Raw genomic sequence first — 22,688 nt, forward strand, 5'->3', positions numbered from 1 at the left:
GAGCCCCACTCAAATTCCCTCTCTTGTGGGAGGCCTTTTCCTGTTCTCCAGCTGTTCCTCCCCTGCCCACTCTGGTGAACTTCATCACCTCCATGTCTCTTGTCTGCCCCCAAAGCCTTCATTTGTATGGCCCCTGGTGAGCACAGTGCCTGGCACGTGGGGACCAATGGATGCTTCTTGACTGGCGGTCCCTATCGGAAGACCATGGTCTAGTTAGAGCAGAGTGGGGATACAAACACAAATGACTGATGCACACAAGACTAGGGGAGTTCAATGCCCACCATATGTGGAATCAAGGCAACTCCTCAAAGTCCCAGCTCAGGCCACCCCCTTCTCCAGAAAGGCTTTCCCAGAACTCCTTGTTCTGGAGCCTTCCCTCTGGGGTCACTATCCACGGCTCGTTGGTGCAGAGGTGTTTCCCTCTGGTTCCCCCCGTTAGGCAGTGAGCGCAGGGATTGTCTCTTGCCTTTCTTTGCATGCATCCCTGGCACTTAATCCAGCGCCTGGCAGGTAGTAGGTGCTTAATAAATGTTTTTGGCTCCCTTAAGTAGTACTGTGGATGCAAAGAAAAGGACCTTGCCTTCAAGAAGCTCACGAACATGAAGACTATTGTGTACCTACAAGATATCTAGGGTAACTCTGAGGCGATCTCAGAGGAAGAGAGGAGGGGGAACCCGAAAGACTTCTTGCAGAAGGGAAGATTTGAGCCGAGTCTTGAAGGAAGCCGGGGGCAGCAGTGAGGAGGGAGAGCATTCCAGGACACTGGGGCTAGTGTGGTTGGATCGCAGATATGGGAAGGGGAGCAAAGTGGGGAGACAGGAGAGGCCCAGGCGGGGCTGCATGCAAGAGTTTCTATTTGATCCTGAAGGGCACAAGAAGCTACCAGGAGGCCCTGAGCAGGACAGAAGGGGACGTGCCCGACAAACATTTTTAGGAAGGTCTCTGGAATCTGAGTGGGGAGAGCACAGGGGCAGGGAGACTCCAGCAGGCTGTTGCCATAGTCCAGATGTGGGATGGCAAGAGCCTGCTCCAGAGTGGTGGCATTGTCAGAGGAGAAAAAGGAGCATGCTTGAGAGATACTCAAAGGTGGCATGGAAGGGCCTTGGCAACAGACTGGATATGCAGGGTGAGAGAGAGTGAGGGATGGATGATAACTCCTAGGACACAAGCCGTGGAGTCTGGGAGGTGGGGCCTTTGACAGAAATAGAAGTAGGAAAAGGAGAAAGTTGGGAGGGGGCATAGATAATGAGTCCAGATTTGGATGTGCTGAGTTCAATATATTTACAAGATATCTGGTTCAAGATATGGCACTCAAATGGGGCCTTTAAAGTGGGGGGGAATCCCACAAGTAAAGAATGGGACTTTCCTAACTGAAGCACCAGTAAGGGCCAAGGCCTGAGAATCTCACCTCCAGCTAGTATGGGGGCACAGAGAATGCCACATCGATCTGCATAGAATGCATTATGTTTGCTTTGCTGCCAAGCCACATAATAAATAGCTGGTTCCAAGTACAGGCTGGTCTCCCTCCCATAAGAGAAGTAGAGGGGCTCCAATAGTGGCTTTCTATTCTCCTGGCGATCTGGGAGAATGAAACATTCCTAAAAAGAAAATATGAAAGAAGGGCTCAAGTAGGAGAGCCTAAAGAATCAGGAGATAGACCCAGGCCTCGACCTGTGTCAGGAGGTTCGAGAAGGGAAAGGCTGGAAAGAGAAGAATGAGACCTACAAGGAGAAGGGAAGAGAAGAGGAAAGACCACTGAGCACGCAGAGGGAAATAATGATCTGAGAGCCTTTCCATTCAGTAGGAAGCTTAAGCTTTTATGGAGGAAAGTTACCTTCAAGGAATGATTATATGATTCCACAGATATCATCAAGAGAGAGGTTGTCCAGGAAGCAGCAAGCGAAGAAGGACATGTAGTGACTGGTAATGCTTGTGCCAGCCTTGAAGAACAGAATTTGGATTTCTTAATGACAGCTTAAAGTACAGAAATGATGGGCTCTTGGCTAAGGATGGAGTACACTTGATAAGGGCTGGCAAAAACACGTATTTGTGGAATCTTTCAAATCTAATTAAAAGGGCTTTCAACTGAAAAGGGAGGAAAAAGGGAAACATTTGGCTACAGATGGCTATCAAGCTAGACACCGTAGAAAATAACCCTCATGAAGGAAGAAGAAAAACAGCAGAGAAATTCATAAAAGGAGCCAGAAATAAAATCTGGGGTTATACCACCTACCACCTATATGTGGGTGGGAAAGAAGGAAGGAAGAAAGGAAGGAGGGAGAGATAGAGGAAGAAAGGATTTATTAAATGCCTGCTTTGTGCCAAGAAGCACTGTGCTAAGCTCCTTCTTTCTTTCTTTTTTTGAAAAAACTCTTCCCTTCTGTCTTAGAATTAAAACTAAGCATTGGTTCCAAGGCAGAAGAGCAGTAAGGGCTAGGCAATGGGGTTAATTGACTTGTCTAGCATCACACAGCTACAAAGTGTCTGAGGCCACATTTGAACCCAGGACCTCCTGTCTCTAGGCCACTGAGCTACCCAGTTGCCCCCTAAGTTCCTTATTTCATTTGGTCCTCACAATAACCCTAGAAGGCAGGAGCTAGTATTATCGCCATTTTGCAGTTGAGGAAGCTGAAGCAGACCGAGGGTTTTTTGTTTGTTTGTTTGTTTTGTTTTTGTTTTTATTTGCCCAGGGTCATATAGCTATTATGTGTCTGAGGCTGACTTTAAATTTCACTCAGGTCTTCCTGACACCAGGCTTTGTGCTCTATTGCGCCTCTAGAAATGTAAATCGGTAAAGTGTGGGTAACATGCCAAAAACAAAAACACACACACACAAAAACTAGGGATCCTAACACAAAGAAGCATATCTCAGAAGTATCACTGAGGCTTGAAGTAGAGTGGGATCCGTAGTTCTAGAAGGACATACAAGGAACAAAATGAATAGAAAGACTAAAGGAGGGACAGAGTAGTATTTTATATTAAGATGCTCTCAGGAGGAAATCCAGGAACCTGATTGGGGTGGGGGGGGTGGGGTAGCCAGGGACACACCTGGGTGAGAGCATTTGAATAGAAATAAATGAAGCAGAGAAAAAGAGAAACAAGTGATATGGTCAAGGGTTTAGACCTCAGATCTGCTGAAGAGAAAGAGTGGAGCTTGAAAGGCGTTTCAAACATCATCTAACCCATTTTACAGCTGAAGAAACTAAGGCCAGGGAAGGTAGGATGATTTGCCAAAGGGTACATAGGTCGGAAGCATCAGAGCCAGGATCTAGAACTATTTTGGATCTCTTTTCTCTCTCTTTCTCTTGTCTCAGTCTCTGTTTTTCTTTCTCTCTTTCATATTGGTCTGTCTCGGTTTGTCTCTGTCTCTCTTTTCTCTCTAGCTGTGCAACTAACAAAAAATTTTTAACTTGCCCTAATGATAATCTCACCCTTCCAAAGGAGGACCTGATACTGACCAATAAGGAAAAACTGGTTTCTGAAGTAGAAATGGTGGGAATCTCAGGGCAAAGTGACCCACTGTCATCCAGAAGTCCACAGGGAAATAGGAAAGGGGACCTTCCATGAAAGTCAGCCCCTCTGCTTAGGCAAACAAGCTACACCTCTCAGTGTAACCAGAAATACCTGGAGCCTACAAGGCTGTGTAACCCAAGGCAGCAGAAAGAGAGGTTCCCTAGGATAAGTCCCAAAATGGATGGAAACCCACAGTGGGGGCCTTGGAAGTTATTGAAAGCACTAACTACCACCCTAGGCATAATAGTACTCAGACCAAGGCCTCCAAAAACCAGGAGCTCCAATGTCTCCAGTGTTCTGACCTGAGGTGCCATAGTGGCACTCTGAATCTCAAAGATCCAGGAGGGCCTTACTTTGAGAAGGAAACCAGGTGACTCCAAGTAAAGACTAAGCTGGCCAACCACCCTACCTCCAAGTATGCCAAAAGGCCAAGATTGACCCTTGCACAAAGTCCACATTCAGGAACTAAAGTTGGAAAGCTAAGTGAACACACAAGAGACAGACTACTCTGAAGAAATGTAATAGATCCAGAGATAGAGAAGAACTGTACAATTGCAAGGCAAGATTCAAGGGGGTGAGGGGGGAGAATATTCCCCAAGAATTATATGAATATCTAGAAGAAATGAAGCAAGAGAGAAAAAATAAAATAAAAGTTCTGATAAAAAAAAATTGGTAGGAAAATAAATAGCTTAGAACTGAAAATGAAAAACTTTGCCTAAGTAATGGAATCTCTGAAAATTATAATAGATCAAACAAATAGCAGCAAGAAATGGAACAAAGAGACTGAAAAAATAGAAGAAAATGGTAACATCCAGAGTAATAATAACCAGGAATGAAGGGGGAAAAAATAAGAAAGGCTGGTGAGGAACCAAACACTATAAAGAGACTTTTTTTTTTGTTAAGAAAGTTAAAGAAGGAAAGGTCCACCACCTGAGGACAGAACTACTCTTGTCTTTCTTTTGTTACCAAGAAGAATGCTCTTTGGATTGGGGAGGAGTGAACAAAAATGACTAATAGGAATTTGAAAACCAAGGAAACAGAAGGGAAGAAGAGAGCCCTTAGTCCACCCAGCCCAAATAAGCTATACCCCAGGATGCTAAAAGAACTGGCAGGCGTGATGGCTGAACCACCATCAATGAACTCTGAAAAATGATAAGACAATGGAAAAGGTTCCATAAGACTCTTGAGAAAGACAAAAGTTAGCCCAGTTTTGAAAGAGAGGGAAGATAGTAGAATCTGCAGACTATAGGACAGCATGCTTTGTCTTTGATTCTGGCAAAAAGAATTTTATTGTGAAAAATTGAAATATTTAGTGAGTCACATAAAAAAAGGAAGTGATGATCAGAAAAAGGCCAAATGGCTTCATCAAGAACCACATTCTCCTCATTTCCTTTTTTTTACACTGTGGAAAACTAATATTGTATTGAAATATTTTTTGAGAAACTTCCCCAAAACTGTCTCTTCCCCAGGCTATAAAACTGGGCTGAAACCAAAAGGATTAAAGACTTCTCTCTGGGCTATTTTTGTTCCAGACAGGGTGGAGACCTACTCCCTATTTGTCTCTAAACAAGAAGATGATTAGGTGATGAAATCAACTAGATAGCCACCATGTTGGAAAACATGACTATGGTCAAGCCATTTTGGCAACTGTGTGGCAGAGCGGAAGAGGGCTCCTTAGCATCCTGAAGACCCACCTCTTCCTGAGATTGAAGTCTAAGCTAATTTCCTCCATTACTATATTTATGTCACACTGGGAAGTCATCCTTTTGGGGGGCTCCGCAGCTCTCCTTCCTAGAGACCTAGCTGCTCACTTTGGTCCCTCTCTTTGACCTAATTCCCCTTCTAGCTGCTTAGTTGCTCACACTTAATTAAGTCTACTTGCTCTGTAGTCACCTGACTGCTTGGGTGCTCATGCTCTTGTCTGGCTCTCTCTTGGGCCCCGCCACCTTCTGCCCCATTTGAGTTCTGTTTGGACCATGAGAGAGTCCACTGGCTATTTAGATTTTCTTGAGCAGAAGGTAATAAATTAATATTTTTAAACTAAAAATATAGCCTTCAGAGAATCTCATTCATTACAATGCCATTAGGGTTAGGCCCTGAAATCTTTCATCTTATCCTTATGATCAAGGTAGAAGGGCACAGGCTAGACCAGAAATAGAACAGTTCAGTAATTTAGAACAGATCCAATGAGTTGCCATTAATAGCTTGATGTCAACATGGAGGCAGGTCTGTAAAGGAGTGCCATAGAAATCTGCCTAAGGCCCTGTGAGATTTAATATTTTGACTAGAATAAAGGCAAAAAAGGCAATCTTCTCAAATTGGCAGCTGGAACAAAGCTGGGAGAGAGAGATGACTTTGGGGGGTCAATTCAGGATACAAAAAGATCTCAGCAGCTAGAACATTAAAAGCCAGATCTAATGAGATGCAATTTAATAGGACTAAACATAGAGGCTTACACTTGGATTCAAAAATTCAATTTCACAAGTAAGATGGGTATAGCATAACCATGACAGTAGTTTGTGGGGAAATTATCCAGGGGTTTTAGTGGACTGCAAAGTAAACATGAGACAATATTAAGAAAGACTAGCCCAAAAAGCTAATGTGATTTTAGGCTATGTTAAGAAAGTGATGGCATCTAGGACTAGGGAGGTGGCTAGGATTTGTCTTTTCTTCACTTTTTTTTTAAACCCTTACCTCCTGTCTTAAAATCAACACTGTCCACTGGTTCTTAGGCAGAAAAGTGGTAAAGGCTAGGCAATGGGGATTAGTTAAATGGCTTGCCCAGGATCCTACAGCCAGAAAGTATCTGAGGTCAGATTTGAACTCGGGGCCTCCCATCCCCAGGCCTGGCTCTCTATCTATTGATCTACCCAGCAAATTCCTCATCCATCTCTTTCCTAACAACTCCTAAACAATTAATAAAACAACAAAGTCCTAATTTATAGTATTTACTGATTCCCAAGAAGTAAAACGTCCATAATGAAAATTTAACAATTAGTTCTCATGAACTGGTGTGAGCTGGCTAGCTATGGTCCTCCCAGTAAAATTGGAGACAATGAGGGTAGCCTAAGCTCTGCTCTGCTGTGGTATTCTCTTCTATGTGGCAGCCTCCCTAATTATAATGAGAGGTCTCTGTGAGCAGGAATTGTCTCACTTTTCTGCTTTGTTCTCCCACAGTGTAGCACAGCACTTTACACAGAAGTGCTTAATAAGTGCCATGAAAAAGGCACACCAGAGAGCATGTTCAGATAACAAGGAAGAGCTTCTGGTCTGGCTAGAGGTTGGGTTCTACATAGAGGAAGAGTGAGAGATAAGACTAAAAGAGGAGGAAAATGAACTTCAAGGGCAAGAAATTAGGAAGATTCATTCCCCCTCCCTTTTTTTTTAACTCTTACCTTCCATCTTAGAGTCAATACTGTGTATTGCTTCCAAGGTAGATGAAGGATAAGGACTAGGCAATGGGGGTTAAGTGACTTGCCCAGGGTCACACAGCTAGGATGTGTCTGAGGCAAGATTTGAACCCAGGATTTCCTGTCTCTACACCTGGCTCTCAAGTCACTGAGCTGCCTCCAACTCATCCCCCACCTTTTTAAATTTGGAAATCTTTATTTAATTAATTAATTTAGAATATTTTTCCATGGTTACATGATTTGTGTTCTTTCCCTCCCCCTCCCTTCCCCCCTCCTATAGCCAATGTACAATTCCACTGGGTTTTACGTGTGTCATTGATCAAGACCTATTTCCATATTATTGATATTTGCACTAGGGTGATCGTTTAGAGTCTGCATCCCCAGCCATATCCCCATTGAGCCACGTGATCAAGCACCAACTCATCCCTTTTTAATGTCCACTTGAGTGTTTCCTTCTGCTACACACTCACAGCATCAGCTTACTTCAGGTTCTTATCTGCCCTCATCTGGACCAGCATAAAACGCTGCCTCTGCCTCCAGCCTCTCTTCTCTCCAATCCCTCCCACATCCATTGATCAAATCATCTTCCTAAGGCACAGGTGTGACCATATCACACTACCCCCCCCCCAAATCCCCAATGGCTACCAAACAAGATAAAATCCAGATCCTTCAGCCTGGCATTCGAGGCCCTCTACAGGTCAGCCCTACCCCACACCTATCCAGACTTCCATCCAGCTACAACTACTTCCATCCTGCCTTCCAACCGAGTGAGGACTCTCCTGAAGCGGGTCTGTCCTATAAACCTGCTGTGCTCGGTGCCAACTCTGGGCTGTTGCACATGCCATGTGCCCTCCGTCCTCTCTTCCATATCCCTTATAATAGCAATAACAATGGTAATCATAATTATTTATGTAGCCCTTTAAGGCTTGCAAAGCACTTTACACGTATCAGCTCATTCAATCCTCAGGAAGGAGGCGCTATTATTATTTCCATTTTATAGGTGAAGAATCTGAGGCAGAGGGAGACTTGCTGACTTGTCCAGCCCATAGCTAATAATTGTCAGGGGCAGGACTTGAACTCAGGTGTTCCTGACTTTAAGTCTAATACTCTGTCTGCCCGTACCATTTCGCCGCTAAATCCTCCCCGTTAAGTTGGAAAATGAAGGACATTAGGGATGACACAGGAAGAAACACAACCGTGGAGGAGGCATCCCATAACTCCCTAGAGGTGAAGAAATTAAAGCGATTCCTTATCATTTCAGAATTAACTCTATCTGTAATTGTCCTGTTTTGTATTTGGCCCACTGCTATGTTCTTGAGTGGAGCTCAAGAATCTGGCTTAGAGAATCATCTTAAAGGCAGTTTGAAAGAAAGGGGGTCTTCTGGCATGCCAGAATTCCCTGGGACGCTGCATGGATAGGTCTCTTTAGCCCCACAAAATCACCATCCCCAGAAGATAAGTCATCTGTCCTTTCCCCCTTTGTGCACTCAAGGAAGGTTTTGTCTCTTCTTCCAAGCAGACAGCAACTCCCCAGCAAAGGCTAACAACAGGTCCTATAAAACAATTAATATTCATCTATATGCCAACGCCTAGAACAGGGACTGGCCAGCCACAGCCATGGGTCACACAGCTAGTAAGTCTTAGGGGAAAGGCTTGAGCCTGTATCTTCTTAACTTCAGGTCCAGAACTCCATCCACTTCACCACACTCTTAGTTCTACTTCTGACTGTGCTGTACGACATCCTCTCTGGACCTGTTTCTTCTTCTACAAAATGAGAAGGTTGCTCAGATCAGTGGTATCAGACTAAAATAGAATGGGAGGGCAATGAATGTCACCTAAGGCTCCCTGTGAGCCACAAGACCACATATTAACATTATCTACGTCCTATTGTATTTTTATTTATTTATTTTGCTAAAGATTTACCAATTAAATTCTAATCTGCTTTAGACCTCACTGGGGAATCTTGTAGTGTTTGTTTGACACCTCCAGCATAGATGATCTCTGAGAGACTTTCTAGTTCTAAATCTATGATTTAGACTTTAGATGAATGAATTTTAAAGAGTTCAGAAAATGGAAAGGCATGATTCCTTGGCCTTAGATCCTAAAGAGGAGCTAGTTCAAGAGAATGAGAGGTTCAAGGATGAAATTCTGACTGTGCAACTTTCTTTTATCCCAAAGAGAAAAGAGAGAAGGAAGCTTCTATAAAGGGTTTGGAGGTTTCTTTATGACTACATGGGGAGGCTATCTTATGAGCTCAAATGTGTTCTTAAATTAAAAAAGAAAATGATGCAAAGGGATATAACTGAGGACAGATACAGATGTGCAGCAGGGACTCATAGAAATAGTGTCAAAAAGGTCAAAGACTGAAAAAAGGGATGCTTAACCTTGGGACCATGAACCAGGCTAGGGATGCATGGATAGATTGAAGGAGGTCTGTGTCCTTGGATGGGGAAAAAAAATTACACCTTTATTTTCACTAATCTCTAATTGAATTTTAGCATTCCCTTCAATTATCTAAAAACATCATTCCGAGAAAAGATACCTAAGCTTCACCAGACTGCCAGGGAGGTCCGTGACACAGGAACGTGTGTCCTGGACTAGAGCAAGCTCAGGCCTCCCATGAATGATGGCAATGACAAAAAGTCACTTTAAGAGCTGTGTCCAGGGCAAGAAGAACTAGGATAGAATGGGATGGGACGGAACTAGTAGACGGGCAGATGATAGCAGATAAGAGAGAGGAAGCAAAACTAATTAACTACCATTTGGTATCTGTTTTCTCTGTCAAGGAGAATGACCTTCAGACTGGGAAATATAAAATAAAAAATAGCTAAGATCTTGGTGAAATAAATGTAAGGGAACACCTAGTTACTCTAAATGGGTTTGTCTCCTAGACTGAAAAAATTACACCCCAGAGTACTGAAAGAGCTTGAAAATGTAAGTGCTGAACCATTGCCAGTTATCTTTTAGGAATAATGAAAAAACAGGAGGGTCCACAGGTCTGAAGATGGATAAATAATGTAGCTTTTTTTTTCCTCCCAAAGAGGTAGGTTCTAGAAACCACAGGCTGTTGACCTTGAAAGTCAACATCCTAGCAGAATTCTAGACTGGATTAGTCACTCAGTGGATGATAGGCAGGTCAGCACTCCAAAATGTCACCAGGAGCCAGTTGGGCTCATTGAAAACAAATGATGCCAGATTCATTTCATTTGTTTTTTGAATGGTTACTTGACTTCAGGAGATCAGAAGGCCTCTTCAGACCTAGTGAGTCTATGTTTCAGCAAGATATCTCTGGATGAGGGAGCAGCTAAATAGCTCAGTAGATTGAACCAGGTCTAGAGATGGGAGGTCCTGGTTCAAATCTAGCCTCAGACACTTCCTAGTTGTGTGACCCTGGGCAAGTCACTTAACCTCCATTGCCTAGCCCTTACCACTCTTCTGCCCTGGAACCAATATGCAGTAGTGACTCCAAGATGGACGGTGAGGATTAAAAAAAAAGATATCTCTGGATGAGAAAAGATAAGGGCTAACTGATAGTATAATTAGGGGGACTCACAGTTCGTTGGACAACTGGACTCAAGAGTTAATTAGGAGATTGATGGCAACCTCTCTAAGGGGGCAAGTCCTTTGTAGGGTGCCATGGGGCTCTCTGTCTTTGGTCTTATCTTGACTAGCATTTTCATTCTGTCCAAACTCTTGGATGAAGGTAAAGATGGCATGCTTATCAAATCTGCATATGCAAAGAATAGTAACCATGTTTAATGACTGATCAGGATTTTTTTTTTTTACATTATAAGCTGAGGGACAGCTTGGTGGCTCAGTGAATAGAGAGCCAAGCCTGGAGTCAGGAGGTCCTGGGTTCAAATATGTTTTCAGATTCTTCCTTGCTGTGTGACCCTGGGCGAGTCACTTGATACCCATTGCCTAGACCTTACCACACTTCTACTTTGGAACCAATACTTAACATCAATTCTAAGAAGATAGAGGTTGTTGTTGTTGTTGTGTGTGTGTGTGTGTATGTGTTTATGTTAAGATGGAATGATAGGCCAAATCTAAAAAAATGAAATTAATAAGGGACCACATAAAGGCTTACATGCAAGTTTTTTACAAATCTCCTGCCCAAAAGTAGGATGTGACTAGATAAAAGTTTGTGTGAAAAAGACCTTTTTAGGGAGTCTTAATGGACTGCTTAGATGCAGGATGAGTTAGCTGTGTAACATGAAAGTTAAAAAAAGGAATGTTGCTTTAATACATATTATTAAGAAAGCTCTGATAAAAGCAAAAGGAAAGGGTTAGTCCTGTTGTCCTCTGCCTTGTGTCAGAGCACACCTAGAGTACTGGATTCATTGGATTCAGTTCTGGCAGCCAGTAAGTAAATGAGCACTTATTAATCACCTACCATGTGCCAGGCACTGTGCTAAGTGCTGGAGATACAAAAAGAGGCAAAAGATAGTCCCTGCCCTCAAGGAGTTTACAATCTAGCGGGAAACAAAAAAAAAAATCTGTACAAGCAAGCTATGTACAGGATAAAAAGTAAATCATTAGCAGAAGGCATCAAGCACCTGGGTGGCTCAGTATAGAGAGGCAAGCTTAAAGAAAGGAAGTCCTGGGATCAAGCTGGCTTCAGACTGTGTGACCCTGGGTAAGTCACTTAACCCCCATTTTCTAGCCCTTACTGCTCTTCTGCCTTGCAGCCAATGCTTAGTATCAATTCTAAGACAGAAGGTAAGGATTAAAAAGAGAGAGTGAGACAGAAGGCACTAGAATTAAGAAGGATTGGGAAAAGCTTCCTTGCAGAATGTAAGATTTTAGCTGAGCCTTGAAGGAAACCAGGAAGCAGAGATGAGGAAGGCAAGGGACAGCCAGAGAGAATGTCTAGAACTGAGAGGAAGAGTGACTTGCTTGTTCAGTTCTGCACCACATCTTGGGGGAAAAGATCAACAAGCAGGAGTACATGTGGAGACGGGCCAGCAGGGAGTGGGAAACACGTCCCAGGAGAATTGGCTAAAGGAACTGTTCAATGCTGTTTTGCCAAGAAAGGGGGAAGATTCAGGCCACTGTTTCCAAAGAGCCCAAAGATCATCCTGAAAAAGGGAGAGGAGGCTGCTTCTGTGCAGTTAGAGGGGGCAGAACTAGGACGGAGGGCTTCGAGCAGAGAAGACAAAAGGCATCATGAATTCATTCAGCTCAACATAATGAAGAACTTTCCAACAATGCAAGCTGTCCAAAATGGAATAGGCTGCTTGCTCCATCACCAGAAGTGCCTGAGCAGGGCCTGAATCTGTCTCTCTGTCTCTGACACACACATTGCAAGATTTCTGCCTTGCATGAGAGGCTGAGCTGACTAAATAACTCCTGGACTCCCTTTCCAGCTCTCAAATTCTAGGATTGTATGATTGAGCAAAAGCCCTCTTCCTCCATGAAGCCTCCCTTCTCTCTCTTTTTTTAAGCCTTTACCTTCCACCTTGAAATGAATGCTGTGTATTGGTTCTAAGGCAGAAGAGCAGCCAGGGCTAGGCAATGGGGATCAAGTGACTTGCCCAGGGTCACACAGCTTGGAAGTGTCTGAGGCCCTTTCTTTGTACTTTCCTTGCTAATACCACTAGAACCAAGTACCCTGAAGCTTTCTGGCCAACTCTTCCACCATTCTTAATGGTATGTGAGAGTCTTCTCAGGGGCAAGTGTTTTATACTCCTCCAGGGAGCACCACGAAGGCATTAGGAAGGGGCTGGCAGACTGTATGACTGGCATCATCAGGACCATGAGCCGCCCACCAGAGGCAGATGGGATAAGGAAAGGATGCTCACTTACTCACCTACAATGAGGCCGACCTCGCAGCGGGGATCCTCATACCCACAAGACATCATGGTCCCCACTGTGTCATTGACAATGGCCACCACATTCAGCTCCACTCCCTGTGCACAAAAGGCCACCAGTTGCCAGGCAACAGTCATCATGGCAACCAAGGCTGGGCCTACAGCCTCTGGCAAAGAGGACCCCCTCCCCAGAAGCAGGGAATAATGTCCTCGCCTTCAGGGAAACCTGGGTCCGTGCTAAGGGGAATTAGGGATCCCAGCATGGTAGATTCCACCCCTCCACAGTCCCTTGGGAAGCCCTGAATCACCCCCCAGCTAAAGTTCTCTATCCAACCAGAGCAGTAGATTTCCTCCACAATCCCCTGTGAGAGCCCCCCACCCTTATCTTCCCCACAGGAGGATTCCTGGGGCCCTCACTCAAACCCTTCCTCTCCCTTTCCCAAAGAGGCTCTACCTTTCTGCGTCTGATGGCAGCTCGAAGCAGGGCCACCACATCCTGGCCCTCACAGTCTGACGCCTTAAAGCCCTTGGTCCAGTTCAAGAGGATACCCTGCAAGCCGGACATATAAGAAAGAGGCGCTCAGGGTCGATCCTAGAGCAGATCTCTCAAAGACTCCTCCCTTCTCCTGTCCTAAGACCCTCCTCCAAGAGTGACCCAGTCCCTCCAGCCCCCCAAGATCTCTGTCCTTTAAATTACATTTACAGCCTTCCCCCACTTCACCACAGAGTTGGGGGAAACACCCCTCAATTTTCATTAGCTGAAAGGTTTTTAAATAGTTAGAAAAGATAACAACGTGGCCCTTTTAGTCGCCAAGTCCAGAAGATGCAGTCCAGAATGAGTGAATTAGGAACAAACTAGGGTAAACACAGAGCCATTAGCAAGCATCTTTTTTTCTCCAAACGCTGTTCAAAACCATTAGAGGGAAATGGGGAAGAGGGAGGAGAAGTCAGTGATATCAAGTTTATAACTAGAAGGAATCTCACAAGGCCATTCAAGTCCAGACTCTTCATTTTACAGAAAAGGAAACTGAGTCACGCAAGTGGTAGAACAATGCAAGAAACAAAGTTTAAATGGCTTAATTAGTAACCAAGTAGTAAGTAGGACTTGGCCTATCATCGACCCAGAATTCTAATCTTCTCTCCCCACTGGGTCCCCCTCCCCATCCTTTCCCAGTCTGTCCTTATTCCTGTTTCTGCTGGTCTCCCCTAAGCACCTCCCTCCACATTCCCAAGACTCTTCACCTGATCCAAGCCAAGCTGTTTGCAGGGGAAGGAGAAGGTGAAACCCAAGGGCAGAATCTGCCCAACCAGGCCATGCTCCTTCTGGAAGTCCACTATGCAATCTACAATGTGGTCAAAGAGCTTCAGGAATAAGAGAAAAAAGGGAAGATTCAGGGCACTGAACCACAGTCTTTCTCTCCCTTCCCTCCCCCTTCATCGATCCTCCAGTTCTACCCCAGTCGCCAGCCTAGGGGAAAGAATGCCCCAAACCATTAGTAGAGGTGATGGCTGGTGGGCAGAGCTGGTACCTGCTGCCCAGTCCCCTGGGTTACACTCTCGGGGATGGAGAAGACCTGGTTGGTGATCTTGACGCCTCCTTCGCTTTTACTGCCCACCTTCACCAAGAGTACCCGGAAGTTAGTTCCTCCAAGATCCAGAGCCAGGAAGTCTCCCCTTTCTGCAAAACAAATCAAGCCACAGCCTCTGGAGCCTGCCTTCTTACCTGAGGGAGGGGAACTTTAAGCTTTGCCTAAGTGTTGAGGTCCAAAGGAAACTAGACCCCCAGGAGAAGTCTAGAAGTCTTTTTTTTTTTAGATGCCAACTTTTTATTCTTATTCTGGAGAGAGAAGAGTTATATATTTAGGAAGTCTTAGCAGTGATGGCAAAACTTTGAGAGACAGCGTGCCCAAACTGCATCCTCATGCCTGCCACCTGTGAGCCTCCCCCTTATCCCAGACAGGGAAGGGAGGAAACGCTCCCATTGGCTGCTGGGCAGAGGGGCAGGGCATGTGAGAAATGTCCTGTGGCATGGTGGGGAGGGGGAGGGGAGCAGACCCCTCCTGCACATGTACCATAGACTTGCCAACATGGCCTTTAGGTATTGGGGGAACTTTGGCAACCTTCTCCTAGTGTACACTTGTCAAACACCTAAGCACTGGGGTCTAAAAGAAACTGGATCTCCCATCCAGAAGTAGGACCCCCACAAATAAAACCTCACCATCTCCTGTCATCCCCATAGAATTTCAGGGGCCTCAGGGGTAGGGACCAGATGTGAAATTCCCACTTTTCCTTCCTGGGCTCCTGTATTGTGGGGGGCCAGCAGCACACTCACCAGTGCCATTGGGCGTAGAGCACACATAGGTGGGCAGCATGGGGAGGGAGGAGGCCTCTCCCCGGAGCCCCCGCACCATAGCCTCCTGCATTTGGACCTGCACAGCCTTCAGCTGCTGACTGTTGAGGCGGAAGGGTGCCAGGGTCTCCTCCAGCTGACGCCGATGTAATGCCAGGCGAGAGGCCACAGCTGTCACCACAGCCACCCCCCGGCCCCTACCATCCTCTGAGGGGACAAAGGTGACATCAGAATCCGGAGCCAGGAGCTTCACTGTCTGCTGCAGGATGGTGCTGAACCTGGCCAGGAAGATGAGGAAGATTTCAGCTTGGCTTGGCCTCCCCCTCCCCCTCCCAGAACTTCTGCCTGTTCCTTTAAAAGCCAAGGAGATGGTTAAGTGACTTATTCAAGGAAACACAGGGGGAGAAAGGGAAACTGTGTGCCCGGCATTAGGCTAAGCATTTTTATAAATTTTATTTCATTTGAGCTTCATAACTGCCCTCAGAGGCTACTATTATCCCCATTTTACAGATTAGGAAACTGAGGCAAACAGGTAAGTGTCTTGCCCAGAGTCATATAACTAGGGTCTGAGGTTGAATTTGAACCCAAGTCTTCCTTTTTCCAGTCCTAGTGCGCTATCCACTGCCACCGACTGTCTATATCTGAACCCTGGTCCACTGCATCTAAATTCTGTGCTGCGTCTACTCTATGCAGCAGCCCCTTGGGCTGGGGCGTTCTTTCCTTGGAACACAGAGCAGAGGAGCCAGCTGGGCCCATACCCACTGTGCCCTCAGTATAGCCCTGCTTTCCCTATTTAAGCACAAAGGACAGAGTGCTGGGTCACCTGGGTTCTAAATTCATCTTTACCTTCTGTCTTAGAATCAATACTAAGTATCCATTCTAAGGCAGACAAACAGGAAGAGAGAGGCCATTAGAAATGGTCTAGGTCTAGATTTGAACCCAGGTCCTCCTATCTCCTAACTTGGCTCTCTATCCACTGATCCACCTAACTGTCTGGGGTAAAAAAAAAAATTTTTTTAAACCCTTACCTTCTGTCTTGGAGTCAATACTGTGTATTGGCTCCAAGGCAGAAGAGTGGTAAGGACTAGGCAATGGGGGTCAAGTGACTTGCCCAGGGTCACACAGCTGGGAAGTGTCTGAGGCCACATTTGAACCTAGGACCTCCCATCTCTAGGCCTGGTTCTCAATCCACTGAGCTACCCAGCTGCCCCCCTGGGGTCAAATTTGACCTCAGACAGATACTAGCTGTGTGACCTTAAGCAAGTCACTTAACTCCTATCTGCCCCAGTTTCCTCTACTGTAAAACTGGGGTAAATTATAGGACTCCTCTCCTAGGGATGTTCTGAAGATTAAATAAGATCCCATTTGTAAAGCAAATTTTAAATTTTTATTTAACTTTATTTAAACAAATTTAAATAAATTAAATAAATAAAATTTTTACATAAAAAATTTAGCACAGTGGGTGCTTAGTAAATTCTTCCATCCTCCTAATTTCCTGGCCCCCTTGCCCTGGGGTCCCTAATTGCTCCTTAGGCTTCTTGACTTTCTACTTCATTTCTTTCATCTTTCAGCTCTGCTGACTACCATCTCCTCCTGGATACTCTCTCTGCTGTCTTCTGGTTCTCCTCCTACATCTCTGTGTGCTCCTCAGTCTCCTTTGATGACATTATCCTTGTCATGCCTCCACATCTCCTGGGAATCTCCCCCCAATGCTTTGTCTTGTGCCTCTTTTTCTTTACCTTCACTTGGTGACCTCACCAATTCGCCTGGATTTAACGATCATCCCTATATATATATAGTCTCTCTCCTGCACCCCGGTCCTGCATCACCAACCAGTTACTGGCATTTGCCACAGGAAATCCCTTTTTTAAATGTTTTTTAGGAAATCCCTTTTTAAAAATGTTTTTCTCAATGACCAAATATTCATTTTCTTCTGCCCCATCTCACCCCAAGGAAAAATAAAAACAAAAAGAAACTCTTGGAACACATATGCACAATCAAGCAGAACAAATTGCCACAGAGACTGTGGGGATGGCCTCAAACACTAGCTGTGTGACCCTGGGCAAGAGACTTGTCTTCTGTTTGCCTCAGTTTCCCCATTCTTCATCTTGAGATCATCCCCTCTGTCTGGGAGCTCCACAAGAAGCACCATACTTATTATAATAAGAAAATAGAACTCTCTTCTCCTTCCCCTAAAACCTCTTCCTACCTGCTTTATTTCTGTCCACTGTATCACCATCCTTCAAAATTGTACTTTTATTTCTTATTACCTTTTTATTTTAATTACACATTTCCCCCTAAGTTTTCCAAAGTCAAATGATCCACATTGTCTCCTCCCTTCTTCTGTCTTCCCTCCCTCACCATCATTCTAGAAACCCAAGTTTTCAACCTGAGTCATCCTCAACTCTTCCCTCTCCCCCTCTGCAGAATCCAGTCTGTTGCTAAGTGTTGTTAACCCCGACACCCCCAAGTGGCCATGCACCGACTGTATATTTTTGGTCTTTCCTTACATATGTTCGCCTTGTTTCCTCTGATTGAATTATAAGCTCTTTGAGGGCAAGAACTGCTTTTGTCTTTGAGTCCCCAAAGCCTAGCACATTGCCTAGCATGCAGTTGGTGCCTAATAAATGCTGGCTGAATGCAGATCAAAGCATACTATTTTTCACTTTGGTTCATTGGGGTTTGGGTTTTCTATGAGTATTCTCTTACTGACCAATTCTCTTAATTCTCTTAATGACCAATATGGAAGTATGTTTTGCTTGATCATACATGAATAACCAGATCACTGGAAGGCGATGGAAAGGAAGGGAAACAATTTAGATCTCATAATTTCAAAAAACATGTTGAAAAATGTTTTTAATTTGCATGTAATTGAGAAAACAAAATATTTAATAAACAAATGACGTTTGGGTCTGGAATGGCTGAGTTGGCCTGGGAGCCCCAAGTGGGAAGGAGACAAGATGAGAAAGAGGGGGGAAGGGCCTCTCCTCCCATGGTAGTGCTTCCCTACCTGGCTTCAGAGGTAAAACCACAAACCCCATTTGCCCCTAGGGTGAGGAGTCCTGAAGCAAACCTCCTCTTCCCCCACCAAATCAAAGCTTTCACTAAGATTTTAGAGGTGGGGAAACTGAGGAGCACATGACAGACCTGGGGTCAATTTGTGGCCTTGATTCTTACTATGTGACCTCAAACAAATCCCTCTCCATCTTTAGGGCTCAGTTTTCCCCTCTGTATAATAAGACCATTCCTAAGGCACTCCCAACTCTAGGGCCCATAAAGCCTCCCCTGTGCCCCATTGCCCACTTACCTGGGATGCTGCTCACAAATGCGGCCCCCTGTTGCCACGGCTATGCCTGGCTGGGATCTCTCCTGGTTGTGCTCCACTCGGGCAAGGATGGCCACAAGGGCAGCGGCACAGAGGCGGGCAGCCCGGGCACACACAGCCCCACACACCTGCTGTACCCACTGACAGTCTTGGCTGCTGGGGTTCAGGCCCAGCCCCTGTAGCACAGCTTGGGCCCGAGCCCTGCCCTGGGAAGGACTAAAGGGGGAGAGGACTGAGCTGTGGCGGAGAGTCTGGGGGTTGCTGAGGGGCCAGGAGTCAGTATCAGAAGGGATTCCCCATAAATAAGCTGCCATTGATCCTTTATTCCTGCCCCCACCCCAATAACATCTACATATCCCTCCAGGCCAAGGGCTCCCCATATGTCCCCCTTCCCAGGTGGGTAGATCCAAATCTTTGTCCTCCCCCACTCAGGGGAGTCCCCAGTGGTCCCCCAACTCACTCCTCTATCTCCATCACATGCTCTATGGGCACAGAGCCATGGGTGAGCAGGGCAGGGGAGGTGGCACCATCAAAGAGGGCCCTCTGACCGGCCAAGTGTATCAGCACCAAGCGGATGAGTTCTCCCAGGTACAGACCCCCAACCATCTTCTCAAACCTGGGGGTCCAGAGCAGAAAAGGGGCCACTGGCATTACAAGGCTGGTTCCCAAGGCAGGGAAGCAGAATGGGCAGACGACTCAGCCCCTAGATTGGGGAGGGGGTAGAGAACAGATCCCACAAGCCCAGAGCCATGGCACTAACATCTATTTACTCATCTTTATGGGCATTGGGAAGAAGTGGATGGGCGAGGATACCCCACAAATTCTAGCATCTTCTCCAGCATCACCTTTGAGTCCCAGGGTTCAAGGATTCGCGGTCCAGTAGGAGGTCAAAGGGCGTCTGCACAGGTTCCAAGGCCCCACTGTCTCCAAAGGAACCCCACTGCACGTTGACACAGACACGGCCCTGGTCTTCCCCCAGCTCTCCTACGTGCCTGGCCTCCTCCATGTAGCATGCGTTGGTGCCCGTGTCTGTGGCCAGAGGGGACTGGTTACAGGCTCCGCAGAGGAGCCACCCCCAGTGGCCCAGGCCCCAGTGGCCACCAAGCAGAAGCATCCTCACCTACAACGAGCCCAATCTCACAAGCCTGGGGCCTGGGATCACAGCTCATCATGGTGCCCACTGTGTCGTTCACGACAGCCACCACATCGATGCTGTAGCCCTGGGGAAGGAGAGGCTGGGACAGGGAGGCCAGAGCCTGATTAGGGGGAGTGAGGAGGCAGGATGCCAACACCCACTGCCCCCTCGGTTTCATTTCTGGGCAGCCAGAGCCACGTCGTGGCCGGAATCTACTTTTGATGCACATTCCTGGAGTCAATGAAATTCAGCACGCCATCATTTCAGCATTTTATTTAGCACCTGCTGTTTGCAGAGGCCTGGGCTAAGCATCAGGAGAGGCACAAAGTTTAGATGAGATGATGACATCCTGTAGGGCATCTTTCAAAATCTGATCAGAAGAGACCCAGTCCAACTCTTACCTGAACCCCTTTAACAATACTGCCCTCTAGCAGAGGCCTGAAAAGCTACTAAGAATGAGAAACCCACTCAATCCCAAATTCTGGCAAGCACCAGACCTGGAGTCAGGAAGACCTGTGTTCAAACCTGGCCTCAGACGCGTAGTAGTTGTGTGACCCTGGGCAAGTCATTTAATCCTGTTTTCCTCAGTTTCCTCATCTTTAAAATGTGCTGGAGAAGGAAATAGCAAACCACTCCAGTATCTTTGTCAAGAAAACCCCAAATCGGTCACAAAGAGTCAGACAGGACTGAAAACCAGCTAAAACAACCACAAAAAATTATTCAGAAGCTTTTTCTAACACCAGACTGAAGCTTGTCTCTATTCCTTCTAGCCATTGCTTCTAATTCTGCCTTTGAAGCACACACAAACCCAGATAACACCCTATTACAATCTAAATTTGTAAGCAAGGTCCTGAGTGCCCTTTGGCAGAAGATTATTCCTGACCAGAGGATAGAGGAGGGTTTCCTGGAAGAGGTAGGTTTCTAGATGTAATTAAAAAAAAAAGGAGAAAGGACCTACTTGTACAAAAATATTCATAGCTGCTCTCTTTGTGGTGGCAAAGAATTGGAAACTAAAGGATGTCCCTCAGTTGGGGAATGGCTGAACAAAAATTGTGGTACATGACGGTGATGAAATACTATTACGGTATAAGGAATGGTGAGCAAAATGATTTCAGAAAAGCTGGAAAGATCTTCAGGAACTGATGCAGAGCAAAACAAGCAGAGCGGGGAGAACAGTGTGCACAGTAACAGCTATACTGGACCATGATCATGTGTGGAATCTTGGCTCCTCTCAGCAATGCAATGATCTGGGACAATCCTGACGGGCTTAAGATGGGGACGCTCTCCACCTCCAGAGAAAGAACTGTTGGAGTCATCTTTCACATCAGCGTATCTTTGGTTTTATTTGGGGGTTTGGGTTAGCAATGACTTTGCTCTTATATCAATTTTGCATGAAGATAATGAAATGAAAAAGAAAAGGAAAAATCTACACCCTTCCCTAAAAAAATAAACAAATAAATAAAGGATGGGCTCTAATTTGATAAGCCAAAAGGAAGAAGACGACATTCAAGGCAGAGGGACGCTGTTGGAGAACAAAGGGTCAATCAATATGACTAGAATAAGAGTTTGTGGAGGAAAGAAAGAGATGTGTGGAAAGAGGAAGTGGCGCCAGATTGTGGAAGGCCTTGAACATTAGGCAAAGCAACGTGACTATTCCTGGGCAGTAAGAGTGAACCCTGTCTTCAGATCCTGACTGATGTTTATGACATGTTACCCTGAGTAACTTCTCTGGGCCCATTTCCTCTTCTGTAAAACAAAGGGGTTGGACAAGATTTTCTCTAAGGTTCCTTCCAGTAAATGACATGCCCCTTCCTATCAATTCATTCAACACCATTAATTATGACCTTTTATGTGCCAGGCCCTATGCAGGATGTGGGGTGTGGGGATACAAAAGCAAAAATGAAACAATCCCTGACCTCTGAGAACTTTCATTTTATTGGGGTGAAACAACTGCACCCAGAAAAGTAATTGTAATATTTACAAAGTCAATAAAAAGCCTTTTCTGGGGTGGGGGTGGGGAGGGTAATTAGCACCAGGAGGAATTGAGATAAGCTTCAGGTAGCCTTTGACCTTCCTTTGGAAAGAAGCTAAGAATTCTCAGTGCAAAGGTGAGGCAGGAGTGTAACCCGGACACAGACAACAGCTTGCACAAAGGCTTGGAGATGGGAGATGAAGGTCCTGGTGAAGTGAAATAAAACTAGGTCTCTAATCAATTGGATAAATCAATAAGCCTACTTTTCCTTGTAGCAAGCAGGCATCAGAAATGTGTTTTCTCAGGGGAAAGTCAGAAGCAACATATGGTCAATGCACCCCAGAGGACAACTCCTTAAAGAAGAGATAAATCCAGTATAGGATAAAATAAACCATGGAATGCCCTGTCCTCCCCTGCTAATGGCACATCTGGCTTCTGTATGATAAGGCTTGCTTGCCCTGGTCATTCTATCCCAGCCACTCATGGTATGATTTAAAGCAATATATATCATTTTCTATATCATATAAGCTTAAGCTTGTTTAACCTCTTGCACGTATGTAACCCTATAAAAACTGTCTGTAACTTCAGTTCGGGGCAGCTTTCTCCAGGAAAGTCTATCCTGGCCCATAGGGAAATTAATTAATCAATAGATTAATAACTACATATTGGTTCCATTAATATGAACTTCTGGGTGTCCCGGCTTGCTTTATGAAGTACCCCACTTCACTGGTCGGAGGATAATAAGCTAATGTAATTGGAATGCCAAGTGTGAAGGAATATAGTGGGCAATAAACTTGGAAATGTGGACAGACCAGCTCCAAATTATAAAAGGCTGGAATGAGGGCATTTTCATCTTTGTATTCCCTGTATTTCGCTCACAGTGCCAGGCAATGGTGGGCATTTAATAAATGCCTATTGAGTGATGGGTTTAAAGAGCAAGGATCATCCTGGCAGCAATAGGAAGGATGGATTGGAGGAGGAGACTGGGGGCAGGGAGCTCCTTATACAAAATTAGGTGCCGAAAAAAAGATGACTGTGTGAAGCCAGTTCTGACAGGAGCCAGGTAGAAATCCCTTTGCTTCCATGACACCTTCTTCCCTTGATGTTTGCTATGCCTAGTCTGCCATATTCAATCCACCCAATCTCTTTGGCTGGATTAATATCTGTGCC

At 45.5% G+C, this 22,688-nt stretch overlaps 1 protein-coding gene across 1 annotated transcript in view; it reads right to left on the minus strand.

Moving 5' to 3' along the window:
• Positions 1-22,688, minus strand: part of HK3 (hexokinase 3) — a 46,865-nt gene that overhangs the window by 2,499 nt on the left and 21,678 nt on the right. The window contains exons 7-15 of the mRNA XM_007474119.3: positions 19,532-19,646; positions 19,257-19,440; positions 18,872-19,027; positions 18,394-18,627; positions 15,069-15,364; positions 14,266-14,414; positions 13,979-14,098; positions 13,191-13,286; positions 12,736-12,835 (exon numbers count right to left, since the gene is read on the minus strand). Of these exons, the coding sequence (XP_007474181.1) occupies positions 12,736-12,835; positions 13,191-13,286; positions 13,979-14,098; positions 14,266-14,414; positions 15,069-15,364; positions 18,394-18,627; positions 18,872-19,027; positions 19,257-19,440; positions 19,532-19,646 (1,450 nt within the window). The remainder of the gene's footprint in view (positions 1-12,735; positions 12,836-13,190; positions 13,287-13,978; positions 14,099-14,265; positions 14,415-15,068; positions 15,365-18,393; positions 18,628-18,871; positions 19,028-19,256; positions 19,441-19,531; positions 19,647-22,688) is intronic.

This window comes from Monodelphis domestica, chromosome 1 (assembly GCF_027887165.1).
Source record: "Monodelphis domestica isolate mMonDom1 chromosome 1, mMonDom1.pri, whole genome shotgun sequence".
NCBI classification, from domain to species: domain Eukaryota; kingdom Metazoa; phylum Chordata; class Mammalia; order Didelphimorphia; family Didelphidae; genus Monodelphis; species Monodelphis domestica.